The sequence below is a fragment of the Littorina saxatilis genome, linkage group LG3 (genome assembly GCF_037325665.1).
Source record: "Littorina saxatilis isolate snail1 linkage group LG3, US_GU_Lsax_2.0, whole genome shotgun sequence".
Lineage (NCBI taxonomy): Eukaryota > Metazoa > Mollusca > Gastropoda > Littorinimorpha > Littorinidae > Littorina > Littorina saxatilis.
The window spans coordinates 1115066-1135065 of NC_090247.1; the positions used below are offsets into that span (position 1 = coordinate 1115066).

Consider the following 20000-nt stretch of genomic DNA (forward strand, 5'->3'; position numbering starts at 1 on the left):
CTAAAATTTGCCCATTTCGCAAAAGCGACAGCCAGTCTGTTACTTTTTGTGTCACCAGAACATTGCATTAACATTGTCTTACCTCCCTACTATGTTTTTTACATTTAGTCAAGTTTTGACTAAATGTTTTAACATAGAGGGGGAATCGAGACGAGGGTCGTGGTGTGTGTGTGGGTGTGTCTGTGCGTGTGGTGTATGTGTGTGTGTGTGTCTGTGTCTGTGCGTGTGTGTGTGTGTAGAGCGATTCAGAGTAAACTACTGGACCGATCTTTATGAAAGTTTACATGAGAGTTCCTGGGTATGATATCCCCGGACTGTTTTTTTCATTTTTTGGATAAATGTCTTTGATGACGTCATATCCGGCTTTTTGTAAAAGTTGAGGCAGCACTGTCACAACCTCATTTTTCAATAAAATTGATTTAAATTTTGGCCAAGCAATCTTCGACGAAGGCCGGACTTTGGTATTGCATTTCAGCTTGGAGGCTTCAAAATTAATTGATGACTTTGGTCATTAAAAATCTGAAAATTGTAATTAAAATTATTTTTTTAATAAAACGATCCAAAATTACGTTTATCTTATTTTTCATCAGTTTCTGATTCCAAAAACATATAAATATGTTATATTCAGATTAAAAACAAGCTCTGAAAATTAAAAATATAAAAATTATGATTAAATTAAAATTTCCGAAATTGATTTAAAACAATTTCATCTTATTCCTTGTCGGTTCTTGATTCCAAAAACATATAGATATGATATGTTTGGATTAAAAACACGCTCAGAAAGTTAAAACGAAGAGAGGTACAGAAAAGCGTGCTGCAGCACAGCGCAACCACTACCGCGCTAAACAGGCTCGTCAATTTCACTGCCTTTTGAACGAGCGGCGGACTACGGTCATTGTGGAAAATGCATCTCGTTCAGTTTCATTCTGTGAGTTCCACAGCTTGACTAAATGTAGTAATTTCGCCTTACGCGACTTGTTATGGTCTATGTTGGTCTGTGTCGAGCATAACTCCGGAAATGCACGAAAACTACACTTCCTGCAATAACTTGCAATAACTTATCGATTATTGCAATATCTATCCATTCGAGTATCTAGTTGTCTAAGTGTGATGATATCCCAGGCATTTGAGAACTTTAAAACCAACAAGTGGCTGCCGATTTCGCAAAATGGGCAAATTTTACAAGCCTTTCCGCGTTTTCGGCAAAACGCTGCCGATTTCGCGTAATGGGCAGCGTTTTGCCGATTACGCGAAATGGGCAAAAATGTTGCCGATTCCGCGAAGTCGGCAATTACGTGAATTCGGCACGACATATATATATAGGACGGATGCTCCAACTGTTGTCGTGTGAGAGGTGTCAGAGGAAGGCGCTACTTGATTGGCTTGTAATGGACAGGGTGGCTGTTGATTGGCCTTCATCTAATTAGTCTGATTGGATGCTGTGACCTGCCAGTGCCCTTGGCCGGCAACTGGCTAATTCTATGTGTGACTAATTGAGGGATTAGGCTAATTTACTGGAACATTGGAACCATTGTGTGAGCCCAACTCATGAAAGTTGCATCATGCATAAACTGATTGTTGTACGTTTATACTTTGTTCCTTTCCTGTATTTACTGTTTAAAAAAATCATTGACCCAATTTCAAAGCCCTATACACAGAATTTGTGTGGCTTGAGTTTTGATCGTTGCTTTGCTCTCTTCCACTTTTTGCTTTCCTTTATTTTCCTGCCGTCTTCTTTACTTGTCATCGCGCAGACAACATAAATTTACAAATAGTTATGATCGTTTTTTCTGTCCTTGACTCTGTTCAGCTTTGCCTTTACCTTTGTGTTTTTTTAGTTTTTTTTAGCTATTTCGTCTCCTTACTGAAAATCTGCATTTAATTTGGGTTTCGGCTGCAGAATAACGCTAATCCTGTCTGTGCATATGTGTGTTGGTACAACTTCAAATAGAGTGACGAAGTAACTATGGTTTGTTTTATTCCTTGTTTCCTTGTGTGTTTCAGAAAAACGGGCCCAGAAAGAAATGTATCGCCTGTAAGATAGTGGCGCACACAGACTGTATACCTCTCCTGGAACAGGTGCATTGTGTTTGGTTGTTACCTGCGTGTTTGTACATCTGCCTGCCCGTTTGTCTCTGCGCCTATCCTTGTGGCTTGTGAATAAGACCAGTTGATTCGAACAACCGAATAATACAATAAAGTGCATTGTAATATAATATTATTATTGTTTGGTTTTATTGTCTCTAATGTGATTGTTTTCTGGATGGCCATGGCCAGTGACAAAAGACCAACATCTGAACAATATTTTGGAACTTAGAAAATGGCACAATACAATATAATGCATGTGATTGGTTTCTAGTTGGCCTCGGCCAATGACAAAAGACCAACATTAAACACAATATTATGGAACTTAGAAAATGGCACAATACATTATAATGCATGTGATTGTTTTCTGGTTGGCCACGGCCAATGACAAAAGACCAAAATTGAATAGCAAATATTATGGAACTTAAATGGCACAATACAACATAATGCAATTTGAAATGGCTTTATGTTCGGGTATGCACATGATATTTTGTCAACGTAGGCCTAGCCCATTATCAAACAAAAGACCGTCAGTGAACACAATATATTATGGAAATGACGGTACAAACAATGAAGACAAAAGGTACATCTAAAGGAAAGCCCTGCAGTCCGAATTGTGAAATACTCGCCTGAATAAATCATAACATTTGAAGTTGCATGATTCTCACGTATTGCACATTGTCTTCTGACAAAATGGTGTCAATATCGACACACAACTATATTATTATTATTATTATTGTGATCATTTTTATGCGCCTAATCTAGATATAGCCCTAGGCGCTTACATATTAATATTGACAGTAGCTTCGGTTTAATGACAGTATAAATATTCATGTAGTTTATATTTTAATATAAACATAAAATGTTATTAATATCAATTTTAAAAAAGTCACATGAATATGTATATTTATATAATTTCTGTTGTGTTGCTGTATTTGTATTTCTGCTAGTACGCATATTATGGTGATCTTTGAAAAATGCTATTGAATATTAATCTATCCTTTGTTGTTCTTTGTGACAGAAAAATCTGCGATGCAAGCCAACCTTCAGAGAAGCGGGTATTCGAAACTACAGGGAGGTAAGTATATGAGCCAATACAAAAAGCAAACGATAATATGCTTTATGAAAAAAAAGCATTTCACAGTCACCAAAAACATTATCAGTTTAATTAGGAACTTTGCAAATATTTGAATAACATAGTTTGAACCAAGTTATTAAAAAGAAAGATTGGGATAAAAGAGTGATGAATATTTGTTAAATTATCATAAACTTATTTTCAATGCATGGTTTTAGTGACATCGTTTGAAATTCATGTTTCTCATCACACTCATGCAACTTAGCTCGGCGTATGAAACCTAAAATTAAAGATATCTTCCTTCCTGTATATCTTGTCATGTCAGCTACCACAGATCTTCTCAAGCTTTTGCGTGGAGTAAAAACATCCTTCCACTTTGGTGCACCAAAAACAAACAGCCTGCCTGCTTCTTTTTTTTGTGCAACCAATTTCGCAAATTGGTGTAGGTATCAATTACTTTATTAATTAAGCCCCCCCCAAAATTTAAGTTTCCCTGTGATTATAAAGCAGCAACGCTGGAGATTGACAGTATGTGTCAATGAGGAAAGATGCTCTTATCTCACGTCAATGGTGAATCTTATCTCACGTCAATGGTGAATCTTATCTCACGTCAATGGTGAATCTTATCTCACGTCAATGGTGAATCTTATCTCACGTCAATGGTGAATCTTATCTCACGTCAATGGTGAATCTTATCTCACGTCAATGGTGAATCTTATCTCACGTCAATGGTGAATCTTATCTCACGTCAATGGTGAATCTTATCTCACGTCAATGGTGAATCTTATCTCACGTCAATGGTGAATCTTATCTCACGTCAATGGTGAATCTTATCTCACGTCAATGGTGACACCCAGAAGAACATCGACAAGCTTGAGGCTGTCCAGAGACGAGCTGCCGGATTCGTCTGCAACCGCTACCACAACACGTCAAGTGTCAGCCGGATGCTGGACTTCCTTGGGTGGCAGTCTCTGAAGGAGCGCAGGAAGCTTGCCCGCCTATCGATGCTCTACAAGATCACGAACAGCATCGTCCACTGTCCGGGCATCGAGTCGAAGGTGGCCCCCTTACCACCACGCCAGCGAAGAGGCCATTGCCAGCAGTTCGGCCTCATCACCTGCCGCACTCAGTATCGGATTGCCGCTTTCCTACCCAGCACAGTGAAGGACTGGAACTCTCTACCAGCAGCTGTCGTCGAGGCCCACACTGTCGACACCTTTGTGTCGCGCGCCTCGCACTAAACCAGCAGCCACTGTGACTCATGTCCCCTCCCCCCCATACTCCCCAACCTGTGAATTTTAATGGACTTTTGGATGCTGGAAACGCTGCTTTATTGGACTTGCGCAACATCCCATCAAGTGCCGAAATAATCACTACTGTTGATTGTGGGCAGTAATGGAAAGACAAGAATCTTATCTCACATCAATGGTGAATCTTATCCCACGTCAATGGTGAATCTTATCCCACGTCAATGGTGAATCTTATCTCACGTCAATGGTGAATCTTATCTCACGTCAATGGTGAATCTTATCTCACGTCAATGGTGAATCTTATCTCACGTCAATGGTGAATCTTATCCCACGTCAATGGTGAATCTTATCTCACGTCAATGGTGAATCTTATCTCACGTCAATGGTGAATCTTATCCTCGGTGAGTTGCAAGATTGATCACACGGGAAGGAGCAAATCTTTAAGGACTTTTCTTTGCAATTCAGGAATGTCGCTTGTTATGGCATGCAGTCGGCGAAAACGCTGAAACTTCTTTCAAATCGCCGAAAACGTTGCATGCTGTCATTTCCCAATTTGTGTAAACAAAAATATTAAACAGTGGATGTAAGGGGAATCCAATTTAAGGACTGCCTCAAAACTTCAGAAAATTGCCGACAATTGTATGACCATTGGGGCAAAGTTGCGAAAAAGAACAACCCTAACAACATTCCTGTCGTCGATGTTGCCACTAGCATTCTAAAACTGCACATATATTTTATAACGAAAGCATGTCGCTGGTCACGTGAAGTGCGTGATGATATAATGTATGTCTGTGTGTTTGCAGCAAACATTCATGCGACATCACTGGGTCCACAGACGGAGACAAGACGGAAAATGCAAGCAGTGTGGGAAGGTGGGTCTAAAAGTTCCTAACTCCACTTCCGTCATTTCTTTAGTATTTACTGGTTTTGGGCCAGTTCGCATGACCACAGAATCAGTGGTTGATGTTTTTTTTGGGGGGAGGATCTTTTTTTCTTTTGTCTCTTTCTTGTTCGATTCATGTTCTCCTTTTTCTATTTCTTGTATAGAAGATCTTGGAAAAAGATGTTGGCTCAATTTAAGTTCAATGAACGCTGACAATCCTCCGCTCCACCCCCCTCCCTCCCTCCCTCCCTTTACCCTCCTTGCCCGCCCCCCTCCCTCCCTCCCTTTACCCTCCTTGCCCGCCCCCCTCCCTCCCTCCCTTTACCCTCCTTGCCCGCCCCCCTCCCTCCCTCCCTTTACCCTCCTTGCCCGCTCTCTATGTTTACCATGTCACTTCTTTTTTTAGTGATTTTTTGCCAATCTTAGGCCATGTCAACTGCATGCTAGTGCGTTGGCTTGTTGTTGCTGTGGGTGTTTTTTTTTCTCTCCATTTGTGCTTAAGATTTGCTGTCGTGTTTTGGTGGTAGTGGTGGTGATGGTTCTGATGTGCGGTGGGATTTTTTTGGGGGGTATGGTGTTGTTTTTGGGTGTTTTTGGGGGGGAGTGCTCCGTTGGTTTTTTGACTCACATGCGAAGCAAAAGTGAGTCTATGTACTCACCCGAGTCGTCCGTCCGTCCGTCCGTCCGTCCCGGCGTCCGTCCGGAAAACTTTAACGTTGGATATTTCTTGGACACTATTAAGTCTATCAACACCTGATGTGGCCTGATAGTGTATGGTTACAAGATCTCAAAAAACATGTGCGGCAACTTGACCTCACTTCAAGTTCAAGGTCACAGGGGCCGTAATTGTTGTCTTAAAAACGACCATTTTTCACATTTTCGCATTTTTTTCTGAAGTTATCGAGAATGGCAAATTTAGCTATGTATGCTATACAGGGCAATGTAAGCCCTATCTTTGGACACCAGTTTGGTTGACCTTGCCTCAAGGTCAAGGTCGCAAGGGTCCTTTAAAGTTGGATTGTATACATATTTTGAAGTGACCTTGACCCTGAACTATGGAAGATAACTGTTTCAAACTTAAAAATTATGTGGGGCACATGTTATGCTTTCATCATGAGACACATTTGGTCACATATGATCAAGGTCAAGGTCACTTTGACCCTTATGAAATGTGACCAAAATAAGGTAGTGAACCACTAAAAGTGACCATATCTCATGGTAGAAAGAGCCAATAAGCACCATTGTACTTCCTATGTCTTGAATTAACAGCTTTGTGTTGCATGACCTTGGATGACCTTGACCTTGGGTCAAGGTCACATGTATTTTGGTAGGAAAAATGTGTAAAGCAGTTCTTAGTGTATGATGTCATTGCTAGGTTTAGTTATTTGAACTTGACCCTGAAGGTCAAGGTCATGTAAAGGTCAAGGTCAAGCATGTGAGTCGTATGGGCTTTGCCCTTCTTGTTTTGTTGGATATTTGATCTCTCTTCTTTTGGTCACCTTACGCCTAAAATGACATGTTTTTCAACCTTTTAGAACATCGAGTTCTCTCTTATGTCTCCTCGTGCTGTTCGTATCTGATCACTTGAACAGATGCCTGCAAACCGATCCACAACAAGCTTCCGCGGCATGCCGGCAGCCCCCTGTTCTCCCCGGCACTCCCCCGATACACACATATCTTGACCCCTTCTTCTTTTTCTCCATCTTCTTCTTCGTCTTCTTCCAAAAGGCCAAGTCCTTCCTGTGAAAATAGTTCTGCCCAGGTTTGTACATGGCCACCCCTCCACTAGAGGCTTTTACATGGGATAAGGCCACCCCTCCACTAGAGGCTTTTACAAAATATCATTCATCATTTGTGTGTAATCTGCCCAGAAAGCACTCACAGGAAGGTGGCAGGGCTGGATCTACGGGGGGTTTCCTGGCTTCCGGAAGCCTCCCCCCCCCCCTCCCCTTCCTACCCTCCAAATAAACCTTTTATCCAAGGAGAGATCCAAAATATTCCGTTCAGGTCCTTAATCGCAAAAGCATCTTGTTGTAAGGCCCATATAAGACCCCCGCCTGGCCATCCCCTGTACCCCTGCTTCATTTTAGAAGCCCTTCCTTATACACCAAGTCCTGCTCTGTATGGCCTGATTCCAAGCAATTAATGACCGGGCCAGATGTGAGATGGTGAGATGTGAGATGGTGAGCACAATGGATGCACAGGAACGACTGTGCTTTTAAGATTTCAATATTTTGTTTACACCACTTTCAGTGTTGGCATTTCACCCGATCTTTAACGGCATATCGGTATTCGTGTTACTTTGATAAAAACATCATCCTCCCGCCCCGGAAGTGCATGCATGCGCTTATTGATTCTTCAAAGTGGCATGAATACAGCGTGCATCAGAATTCCACAGTAAATACATTATTACCCTCATCGCACATCAAAGTGATCAAAGAACGCATAGATTTTATGACAGCAAGATGCTCTAAAAGCAGAAAAGGGGATGATATCGATGACAACCATGTTTCCCAATGTTTCATCCTACGCCGAACTGTGCGCTTGTAGGGGAACCCTTTTAAAGAATTCGATCCGGAAAAAGCATAATGTTTCGTGAGGAAAACGACAAGAACAACAATGTCTATGATTTAGAGCAACAGAAAAAAATCTTCATTTCATGTTATTTTTTTTATTTTTTATTTTTTTCCCGAACTCCAGTTTGTATTTTTTTTTCTCCATTTCATGTTATTTAATCTTACTTGTTAAACGGAAGTAATAATTAAGAGGTTTGATTTTGTCTTAAAAAGTAAAGGAGAACCGTTTCATGCATTATTTTGGCACAGGAAGACATCTTCCCTGCTCATCTATGACAAGGAGCATATAATAACGACATGTCAGGGATTTAAAACCACAGCAGCGAGCGACTTTATTCTCTAATTCAAAAAAGAAGCCTCACGACATGACATATTTGGAGAAAAAAGTCATGACCGCATGAGCTTATATCAGTTAGCCGCTAAACCAAAGAGAAAGGTTACCCCGACAGGCATGTCGTGTTTTGACCCTTTGATATCTTCTGCACGTGAGCTATTAGTTGCAGAGTTCTTATCATCAGTCACAGCCTGATTTAGGCCAAATACATGTGTCTTACAGGAGTTTTCGCAGCGGTCGTCTTGGGCATCGGCCTTTCAGTTGGATAATTATCTTGCAAACAAATAGGTCAACGTTTCATAGGTTAATAGATCACAGTCATATATAATTGGGTAAACACATACATGTGCCAATGTCTGTTCACAGTGAGATAATCGGGTTCGCATATATGATAGTTAATCGTCGACTCCGATATCAAATTTGTGATAGAAATATAGAATCAAAAAAGCTGAAAATGTTAGTCAGTGGAATGACTGATTGTAGACAACAAGAAACATTCCACAAGTACGTCGATCGACTGGTCTTTGAAGTTGACGGACAAACAAATATGATAGATACTGAACAGATAAGTACTTGCTCAGTACTTTTCTCTTCGATCTCGAGAAGGCGAGGGTCTTGACTTAGAATTACAGATACCAACTTTCTCTTTCAATCACCTCGTTAAGTTAATTTTGAATTTAGAATGTCTGCCACAGTGTTTACCTGTGGTCATTGAAATTGTACGTATCCACCAATATGAGTTTATGCTTGAAAGTGTTCCAAAATGGCTGACGTGTCGAAACGTTCAAAGAGCAGAGATATCGTCGGCAGTAGGCAGAACGCCGAGACTACTTTCAAATCGCCCAGTAGGCAGAACGCCGAGACTACTTTCAAATCGCCCAGTAGGCAGAACGCCGAGACTACTTTCAAATCGCCCAAATCCTGGCCGTGATTTCGGTAGATGGGCCGAACTTGTTTCACGGTGTGGGAACGATGACGCCACGGACTGCCTTAAACTTTGAAAAGTTGCCGAAAAATGTTATGGCCATATCGGCAAATTTGCTGAAGATGAACATTTCCAAAATATGTATGGCCATTTCGGCAAACTTGTCAAAATTTTTTTTTAAAAAAACATGCCTGTGGAAAAGCCGCTTAGTTCTCCGAGGTGGATGCGGTCAGGTATCGCGTGTCCAGTGGCGGCAACTTGAAACGGACAGGTCAAGACAAGGGACAAGGGGTTATACAGCCAATCAAGGACATTAAAACAGCCAGTCAAGCGGGAAACACAGGGGGTTATACAGCCAGTCAAGCGGGAAACACAGGGGGTTATACAGCCAGTCAAGCGGGAAACACAGGGGGTTATACAGCCAGTCAAGCGGGAAACACAGGGGGTTATACAGCCAGTCAAGCGGGAAACACAGGGGGTTATACAGCCAGTCAAGCGCGAAACACAGGGGGTTATACAGCCAGTCAAGCGGGAAACACAGGGGGTTATACAGCCAGTCAAGCGGGAAACACAGGGGGTTATTCAGCCAGTCAAGCGGGAAACACAGGGGGTTATACAGCCAGTCAAGCGGGAAACACAGGGGGTTATACAGCCAGTCAAGCGGGAAGCACAGGGGGTTATTCAGCCAGTCAAGCGGGAAACACAGGGGGTTATACAGCCAGTCAAGCGGGAAACACAGGGGGTTATTCAGCCAGTCAAGCGGGAAACACAGGGGTTATACAACCAGTCAAGCGGGAAACACAGGGGGTTATACAGCCAGTCAAGCGGGAAACACAGGGGGTTATTCAGCCAGTCAAGCGGGAAACACAGGGGTTATACAGCCAGTCAAGCGGGAAACACAGGGGGTTATACAGCCAGTCAAGCGGGAAACACATGGGGTTATACAGCCAGTCAAGCGGGAAACACAGGGGGTTATTCAGCCAGTCAAGCGGGAAACACAGGGGGTTATTCAGCCAGTCAAGCGGGAAACACAGGGGGTTATACAGCCAGTCAAGCGGGAAACACAGGGGGTTATACAGCCAGTCAAGCGGGAAACACAGGGGGTTATTCAGCCAGTCAAGCGGGAAACACAGGGGGTTATACAGCCAGTCAAGCGGGAAACACAGGGGGTTATTCAGCCAGTCAAGCGGGAAACACAGGGGGTTATACAGCCAGTCAAGCGGGAAACACAGGGGGTTATTCAGCCAGTCAAGCGGGAAACACAGGGGGTTATTCAGCCAGTCAAGCGGGAAACACAGGGGGTTATACAGCCAGTCAAGCGGGAAACACAGGGTGTTATACAGCCAGTCAAGCGGGAAACACAGGGGGTTATTCAGCCAGTCAAGCGAGAAACACAGGGGGTTATACAGCCAGTCAAGCGGGAAACACAGGGGGTTATACAGCCAGTCAAGCGGGAAACACAGGGGGTTATTCAGCCAGTCAAGCGGGAAACACAGGGGATTATACAGCCAGTCAAGCGGGAAACACAGGGGTTATACAGCCAGTCAAGCGGGAAACACAGGGGGTTATTCAGCCAGTCAAGCGGGAAACACAGGGGGTTATACAGCCAGTCAAGCGGGAAACACAGGGGTTTATACAGCCAGTCAAGCGTGAAACACAGGGGGTTATACAGCCAGTCAAGCGGGAAACACAGGGGGTTATACAGCCAGTCAAGCGGGAAACACAGGGGGTTATACAGCCAGTCAAGCGGGAAACACAGGGGGTTATTCAGCCAGTCAAGCGGGAAACAGGAAGTTATTCAGCCAGTCAAGCGGGAAACACAGGGGGTTATACAGCCAGTCAAGCGGGAAACACAGGGGGTTATACAGCCAGTCAAGCGGGAAACACAGGGGGTTATTCAGCCAGTCAAGCGGGAAACACAGGGGGTTATTCAGCCAGTCAAGCGGGAAACACAGGGGGTTATACAGCCAGTCAAGCGGGAAACACGTAGAGGTTACATGCCGAGTCTCAGTGATTATCAAAAATAATGGTCGAAGTTAGCGGATCATGAAAAATGCGAGCTTTAGCGAGCTTTTTCATGACCGCGAACTGAGACCATTATTTTTTATAATCACTGAGACGAGGTGTGTAACCAGTCCTTTCTTCAGTTATTCAAAGAAAAGAGGAGTTCTTTTGCGAAAGTTTGATCGAATCCTATTCTCTCAACCAGTCAACCTGCGCAGGCGATCGATTAATGCGCGGTTGTATAGTTCCGTGCAAATCATTCCATTCTGTTAACACTTCTTGTCAGTTTTCCTATTTTGGGCTAAAATCAAGTACACAGATATGCTGTTATTCTGCTGTGGCGGCAAAGGCAGATATTGTGTGTTCTGTATATGTTTTGGTATCGCTTAGAATAATGTTTTTTCGTCAAATGGGACTAGCAGACGAACTTTTGCACCCGTGTTCCAACGTTAAAAACTGTATGAAGTTCAGTTTTCTGGAGAAAATAGTGTATGAAACCCCTTTATGTTGTTTAAATTGATGAGATGTGTGCATTTGGTTGCGTGTGATCTGTTTATTAAATGAAATATTGTTGAAAACTGACCGTCGGATTGCAGTCTGTTGTCGAAGGAACTGAGTGAAAAGAAGGGGAACTACTCTTGTCGCTAGACAAAGTATGAGTTACTTGCCTTGGGAAATTGCTTGTGATGAACGGCTTGACGGCACGGCAGATGAGATTCAGAAAACAACCGAACTCATGGATTTTATATGGAGATTCATGTGTTCAGGCCTGTAGTTGTTAATTTAAATGCGGTATGTTTGTATTGTTTGCTCCAGAGATGTATACTTCGTACATTAGAGCGTTCGGAACTTTTCAGTCGCAAAAAGTAGTACCGAAACAGAACAACCTCTTAACCCATTGCACTATCGAGGATTCAGGCTGTTGCTGGGTCGTTATTTGTTTGGTTGCTGGGTCATTATCGAAAAATAACTACCCCTACAAGTTTACAGAGGTAAAGAAGCAGAGGGGGGAATAAAGGGGGTTATACAGCCAGTCAAGCGGGAAACACAGGGGGTTATACAGCCAGTCAAGCGGGAAACACAGGGGATTGAAACAGCCAATCAAGGACATTGAAACAGCTAATTAAGCCACGGAGAGAATCGGAATCAAATCATTGCCAGGCAATCAGGCAGACTGAAGGACACGCAGATCTATAGAAAGGACGAGCAGAGGTCAAAAAATCTGCTGGACATCCGTTCTAGAGATCAGTTCGATGAAGTAGACTAATTACAAGGCAAGGCTAAAAAAACTTGGTTCCGTTTTGATTTGGGGTTCTGTTTGGGCTGATTGGGAGAATTCAATTTGAGCGGTGAAATGAACTAATTCTATCCAAGGAAATGCTACTCGTCGGGTTACGTTTTGACTTTGGGTTCGCCGGAGCTGATTGGGAGAATTCAATTTGAGAGGTGAAATGAACTAATTCTATCCAAGGAAATGCTACTCGTCGGGTTACGTCTTGACTTTGGGTTCGCTGGAGCTGATTGGGAGAATTCAATTTTAGAGGTGAAATGAACTAATTCTATCGAAGGAAATGCTACTCGTCGGGTTACGTTTTGACTTTGGGTTCGCTGGAGCTGATTAGAAATTCCCTTGACACTATGAATGTTTGACCATCATCTTTTGAGGCAGTGACTGTTTAAGGTGGATTATGCTAGGTACGCTCTACGATGGCATACAAACTAAAAAAAAGTAGAACTCTGGAGTGACAAGTTGATTATTTAATTTGTAGGATTTATGGACGTATTGTTCATGATTCCGTGACGATTTGGGCTTCAATCGAGCTAATAAAGAGAGTTGAAGTTAGGTGTACCATCTTTGAAACCTTTTCGGTCATAATCATAGAGGCAGTGATTGTTCGCAGTGAGATTATGTTATGTGCGCTATGTGTCGAGGTGCCTCACCACTCGAGTGAAGAGATCATTATTCAATTTTAGGTTGTATGGCCATGTTGGAGACATGTTTCCTTTGGATTCTGTTTCGATGTTGGCGTCTGTAGGGGTGATTAATTAGCAGAATTCAAGTTGTGTGTAATGACCTGGACATCTTTTCCATCGTAGTCATGGAGGTGGTTACTTTTGACGGTAGATGATGTTAGTCGCTCTGCATTGGCATTGAAGCCTGAAATGTGGAGTGAAGAGTTGATTACTCAGTTTTTTAGGATTCACACGCACACACATGAAAAAGAGGTCTTTGGTTTGGATTCTGTTTTGACTTGAGCTTTTACAGGACTGATTAAGAGACTAGTCAAGTCGTGTTCACTTGCCTGGTCATCTTTTCCATCATATAGAAGTGATACTCTTGTTACCATTGGTGGTGTTATGTAGGTCAGTCGTGTTCACTTGCCTGGTCATCTTTTCCATCATATAGAAGTGATACTCTTGTTACCATTGGTGGTGTTATGTAGGTCAGTCGTGTTCACTTGCCTGGTCATCTTTTCCATCATATAGAAGTGATACTCTTGTTACCATTGGTGGTGTTATGTAGGTCAGTCGTGTTCACTTGCCTGGTCATCTTTTCCATCATATAGACTGAGAAGTGATACTCTTGTTACCATTGGTGGTGTTATGTAGGTCAGTCCAGAATTAGCGTGTCTGTGCGTTAATACTGAAAAATTCAATCAAATTTAATGGTCAGTTGTTAAGATGTATGCGCATGGGAAAGAATATGGAATTATTAAAAACTCTCCGAATACCTATCAGGACAGTGATCTTTTTCAACAAGTCGTTTCATAGAAATCCATGTCACTGAAATAATTAACAGTACTTGAGTGTTCTCGGTCAGTCACCGGAATTTGGTTTTCGTAATTTCCGGCAGTTCGTATACACAGCATGCAAACAGTGCCAGTTTCCTAGTAGAGATAAGTACGACATGCTGGCAATGCGCTTCCTCTCCTCCCTCACAAAGCGGATCGGAAGGGAGCTCCACCCAACACAGGTGGTGGTGGGGGGGGGGGGTGTCAGCGATGTAGCCTGCTTCTTATTCACCAGGAAAGCGAACGCAAAAAAGAAATATGATAAACTAATCGCTTAGTGTTGCTGTGAGGAAGTAAAGTGTGCTTAATGTGCTGGTGGTGACTGCACTTCGCCTTGCAGTTCCGCCTTCAGCCCACGCTGGGCGCTTTTAAATGACGACGAGAGCCTTCGGGGCGACGTAAACTTAACCGCTGATATATTATTTTTCGTTTGCATTTTCATTACTTTATTATCCCATTGGTGGGAAATTGGGATCACTTCCTCTCAGTGTAAAACTAACAGCAAGAATAGGCACGTTACGCAGGTGTGTACGTACTTGGGTGTGATCAGCCACCTGCAGTTCTGTTCAGTAAAGAATGATCCATCGCCAGAGCGGTGAATGGGGTCGGGGTGAAGGTGGGGGGGGGGGGGGTGGGGCAGGGGATAATGTTAGGGAATAAAGTATGCACCGGAACTGACTTAGTGCTTTGATGCAAGGATGCTACTGGTTCGTAAACGTTTGTAAAACACTACCGCTGTGGGCACTCAAAAAAAAAAATCTGCCGATTTTAGAAGAGACCTCATTATGGAGCGAAATAAGAAAATAAAATCATTTTCCTCAGAGAAGGTCCCGGATCTGAATTTCATAGGTGACAGCTAGGAGGCATTTGCTGTCAGTCAGCAGTCATAGTCAGCAGGGGAGGGATCTTCAGAGTGTGACGTGAGCGATGTGAGGGCTTATTGGGCGCTGGAACTAAATCTTCAGCACGTTAAGTTTTGATTACAGTATCACAAACATGAACGTCGGAACCGTCCCCCGAGCTTGACTTTCATGTCAGACTGAGACTGATGTCACGTTGGCGTCAGTTTACTTCACGATGTCGTCGTGAGTCCAACCTGACGTTTGACTCGGGGGCATAACTCAGCATCAGATATCGAACAATTTCACGGCTAATCACCGGCGGGCTGTGCTGTCTGTATAAACACACGTAATGGCCGCCCGAGTGGCATTGTGGGATTGTTGCGGAACTCGTCCTTGTTCGATCCACACTCTATGGAACATTGCTCGGCAAAGGCGGCTGACGGAGGCGAATTAGGTCCGACATTTCCACGTCGTTGTTGCACTCTGTAATCGTCCCTGTGCGTTGCTCTCGACTAATCGGTATTATCTGTTATTCATGGGCCATGTCAGTCCGAGATGAATAGGATTCCTTTTGCTTTATCGTCAGTGCAGGCATTTTATGTTACTATGATCCGGGCAAATATAGAGCGTGTTGTCTTTTGAAGTTGAATCCTTGTCATATTGTTTCTGTTCCTATTTTAAAGAGTGTTTGTTTATTTCGTTGTTTGTCTGTTCGTATATTTGTCCAAAGGTGTTGTTATAAGTTTTGGTGTTTCAGTACATTCATTTGATAAATCTGTAATTTATGTATCATATTCGTCTCCTTTCTTCCGTTTATATTCTACCAGAGACATAGATATGTCTCTGATTCTACTCAGTTCTGCTGCCGCTCGGTTGTTGTTGATGTTTATCGTTTGTTAGCTCTAGCCTTTCTGTATTTTTTCTGCTAGATATTGTTCAGTTATTCCTTAAACATGACGTGTTCCCTTTGAGTTGATTCCCTTTGAGTTGATTCCCTTTGAGTTGATTCTTCTTTTAGTCTCTATTTCATCAAGTTCGCCCCTTTTACTATTCCAAGAATGTGGAATGCATTTCTGAAATGATGTTTCTTTCTCAAGTGAGCACTTTCTATTAGTGCTCGCGGTTTGTCAAGTGTGTGTATACATATTTCCCATTAAAGAAAAAAGAGAAGGGTGGAGGCGGGGGGGGGGGGGGGGGCTTATTTATCTTTTCTTCTCTTTTTCCTTGTGTTATTTCATAAGATATTTCTTTCCCCGTGATTTTTACATTTAGTCAAGTTTTGACTAAATGTTTTAACGTAGAGGGGGGAATCGAGACGAGGGTCGTGGTGTATGTGCGTGTGTGTGTGTGTGTGTCTGTCTGTGTGTGTGTGTAGAGCGATTCAGACTAAACTACTGGACCGATCTTTATGAAATTTGACATGAGAGTTCCTGGGTATGAAATCCCCATACGTTTTTTTCATTTTTTTGATAAATGTCTTTGATGACGTCATATCCGGCTTTTTGTGAAAGTTGAGGCGGCACTGTCACGCCCTCATTTTTCAACCAAATTGGTTGAAATTTTGGTCAAGTAATCTTCGACGAAGCCCGGACTTCGGTATTGCATTTCAGCTTGGTGGCTTAAAAAATTAATTAATGACTTTGGTCATTAAAAATCTGAAAATTGTAAAAAAAAGTATTTTTTTTATAAAACGATCCAAATTTACGTTCATTTTATTCTCCATCATTTGCTGATTCCAAAAACATATAAATATGTTATATTTGGATTACAAACAAGCTCTGAAAATTAAATATATAAAAATTATTATCAAAATTAAATTATCGAAATCAATTTAAAAACACTTTCATCTTATTCCTTGTCGGTTCCTGATTCCAAAAACATATAGATATGATATGTTTGGATTAAAAACACGCTCAGAAAGTTAAAACGAAGAGAAGTACAGAAGAGCGTTCCTTCTCAGCGCAACTACTCCCCCGCTCTTCTTGTCAATTTCACTGCCTTTGCCGTGAGCGGTGGACTGACGATGCTACGAGTATACGGTCTTGCTGCGTTGCATTGCGTTCAGTTTCATTCTGTGAGTTCGACAGCTACTTGACTAAATGTTGTATTTTCGCCTTACGCGACTTGTTTTCTCTTTTTTTCGAGGGAATACTTGTGCTACTTTTTTTTTTATTAAGCCTCTTTTTTGTCTTAAAAAAAAAAATATTCTCATTTCCACATTCTCCAGGCGCGTAAACTTCCTTTCCTCGTATCTCGTAAGTACGGTCGAGGCCGCCGACACAGTTTCCATAAAGAACACAAATCCTTTAAATCTTCCCGAGTGCATGGTGTGCGGAGAGCTGAGAGCTGTCTCCTTGAAGGAATATATGCAGTGGGGAACACGTCTTTAGGCCTCAGACCTCTTGGCCTTATTGTCTGCCCTCTACTCTCTTTCCTATTTAATACCATTGCTTTGCTTTCCTTTACCACCACTGATAAAGGGCAATGTTGCATGCTTGTATTGTGGTAGCATCATTGCATGCTTGTATTGTGGTAGCATCATTGCATGCTTGTATTGTGGTGGCATCATTGCATGCTTGTATTGTGGTGGCATCATTGCATGCTTGTATTGTGGTGGCATCATTGCATGCTTGTATTGTGGTGGCATCATTGCATGCTTGTATTGTGGTAGCATCATTGCATGCTTGTATTGTGGTAGCATCATTGCATGCTTGTATTGTGGTAGCATCATTGCATGCTTGTATTGTGGTAGCATCATTGCATGTTTGTATTGTGGTGGCATCATTGCATGCTTGTATTGTGGTGGCATCATTGCATGATTGTATTGTGGTGGCATCATGTGCGGTTTTGTGTCACAATCTCTAGGGGGGAAAGGGTGTTGGTAGAAGGAGGAATGTCTGTTTGACTCTTTATAGTTTTGGCCTCACAACCTCGTTTTCTGATCTACTCTCTTTCGTGTTTTGTTTGTTTTGTTTTTGGGTTGTTGTTTTGTCTAATAATAATAATAATAATGGAAACTTATAGAGCGCTTACCTAGAAGCTCTAAGCGCTTTACAATGACATTGCTATACACATGTACAAAACCAAAATACAGCATTAATACACAAAAAGAACAGGAGTACAAAAGCAAATTCATCGTTTAAATCCATGCAGTCGCAAACAAACACACGCGTGCGCACGCACATACGCGTGCGCATACACACACACATGCTATGACCACACACATTCACAGATACACACAGACACACGTTCACACACACACACACACACGCACACAAACACACACACACGCATACAGACAGGCGCACACACATACATACAACACATACACATGCACTCACACATGAATACTAATATACCTACACAATCTGCATACATGGCGTACACACAAAAAAGCCGCAGATATAATCACAAAACCAAGCTCGTGCTTATGCACATCCATTTATCTGACTAGATAAACCGATTTGTAGTTTGCACAAGGAAAAGAGAAAAAAGTAGCAGCACACGATTTCCAGATCACTGGCTGCTGCAGGGGTCACCAGACAGTTTGGGAGTTACTGGTTAGTCTAGAAAATGCTGTGTGAACTGAAGGGACAGAAGAGAAAGTCTTACCAGAATGCAAACGGCAAACATGGCTAGGTCTAGGTCGTTCGGCGCGGGGGGGGGGGGGGGGGGGGGGGGGCACAGATAAAGGGCTCTGTTTTGCATGTTTGCAGTTTTGTTTCACTGAGAATCCCGAGGATCAAAATAAGGGAGGCCGGGTGAAGGCAGCAGGGGGGTGAGGATTGGAGGCAACACGGGGGAAGGGGGGGGGGATGGGAGGCAGCAGGGGGTGGGGATGGGAGGGGGCGGTGGACACCGAAGTACAGTGTATAGCTTACGGCAACTCATTTCTAGAACAAGAACACTTGTAGAAGTTGTGTGCTTGAATGAGTACGACCTGTTCCTGTACTTGCTGGAACACGCACAACCTTCACAAGAGGAAGTGCAATGCTTTTCATTTTATGATTATTTTATCCTGGAGGGTTTGTGTGTATAATTCTTGTTTTTTTCTGTTGCAGTCCTTCCAACAACGATTTGCTTTTCCCAGCAAGGTAAGAAAGATCGCCTGAAGCTCTCTCTGTTTGTGTGGTGGGTGTCTGTGTGTGAGTGTGTGTGTGTGTGTGTGTGTCTCTCTCTCTCTGTTTGTGTGGGTGGTGTGTGTGTATGTGTGTCTCTCTCTCTCTCTGTTTGTGTGTGTGTGTGTCTGTGTGTGTGTGTGTGTGTGTGTGTGAGAGTGAGACCCCCTTACAGCTACACTCCTGTTGCCCATTGCGTTCACTTTCTGGCTTGCAGACCTGTTTACCCTTACGATTTTGGCGTAATTTATTACGATTTTCTGCAAAAAATACGCCATTCCGCTATCCGTGTCAAGACTACGATTTTCATAAATAAAAAAAATGTAAAAAAAAAAAAATTTTTTTTTTTAATTTTTATCAATTCACATGTTTGGCATTGTTTTTTTCAATGGCAAAATGGGGTGAAAAAGCACAGGACTGACCAGAGATCATGTCTGTCTGATGAGACGCTGGAGAGCCTTATTCTAGTGGTGAAGTCTCGCCCTCACTCATTCGGCAAGCGCAAGTACAGTAGAGAAGCGCTTGACACACTGAAAAAGGCCTACTACGTGCAAAAGAGCTCCCATGGGGTCGCCTTCACGCGGCGGGAGTGTTTCCACAGAGCTACCCCACCCCTTTACTTCTCTTCTTTTGTCTTATTTCTGCCTTACCAGTCCTTTCACCTATATTTCCTTCCAAGAAAACTCTCCCTACTATTCCCTGCAGTTTTCCAATTCTTTTCTTGTTGTCTTATTTCTACCTGACTAAAGATTTTAGTCAAGCAGTATGTAAGAAATGTTTAGTCCTTTGTACTGGAAACTTGCATTCTCCCAGTAAGGTCATATATTGTACTACGTTGCAAGCCCCTGGAGCAATTTTTTGATAAGTGCTTTTGTGAACAAGAAACACTTAACAAGTGGCTCTATCCCATCTCCCCCCTTTCCCCTATCCCATCTCCCCCCTTTCCCTCGTCGCGATATAACCTTCGTGGTTGAAAACGACGTTAAACACCAAATAAAGAAAGAAAGACGTGCAAAAGAAAAAGAATCAGTGATGCATGTGCTTTTGATGTGATCTTCTTTGAAATTATGATGACTACAAAAACTGACTGATGTGTTTTGTTTGTGAATGATGGAT

At 42.6% G+C, this 20000-nt stretch overlaps 1 protein-coding gene across 1 annotated transcript in view; it reads left to right on the top strand.

Moving 5' to 3' along the window:
- Positions 1-20000, top strand: part of LOC138961360 (diacylglycerol kinase zeta-like) — a gene marked incomplete in the record, with an annotated part of 101795 nt that overhangs the window by 25771 nt on the left and 56024 nt on the right. Inside the window, 4 exon segments of the mRNA XM_070332972.1 lie at positions 2005-2079; positions 3107-3163; positions 5214-5282; positions 18828-18860. Coding sequence (XP_070189073.1) covers positions 2005-2079; positions 3107-3163; positions 5214-5282; positions 18828-18860 — 234 coding nt within the window.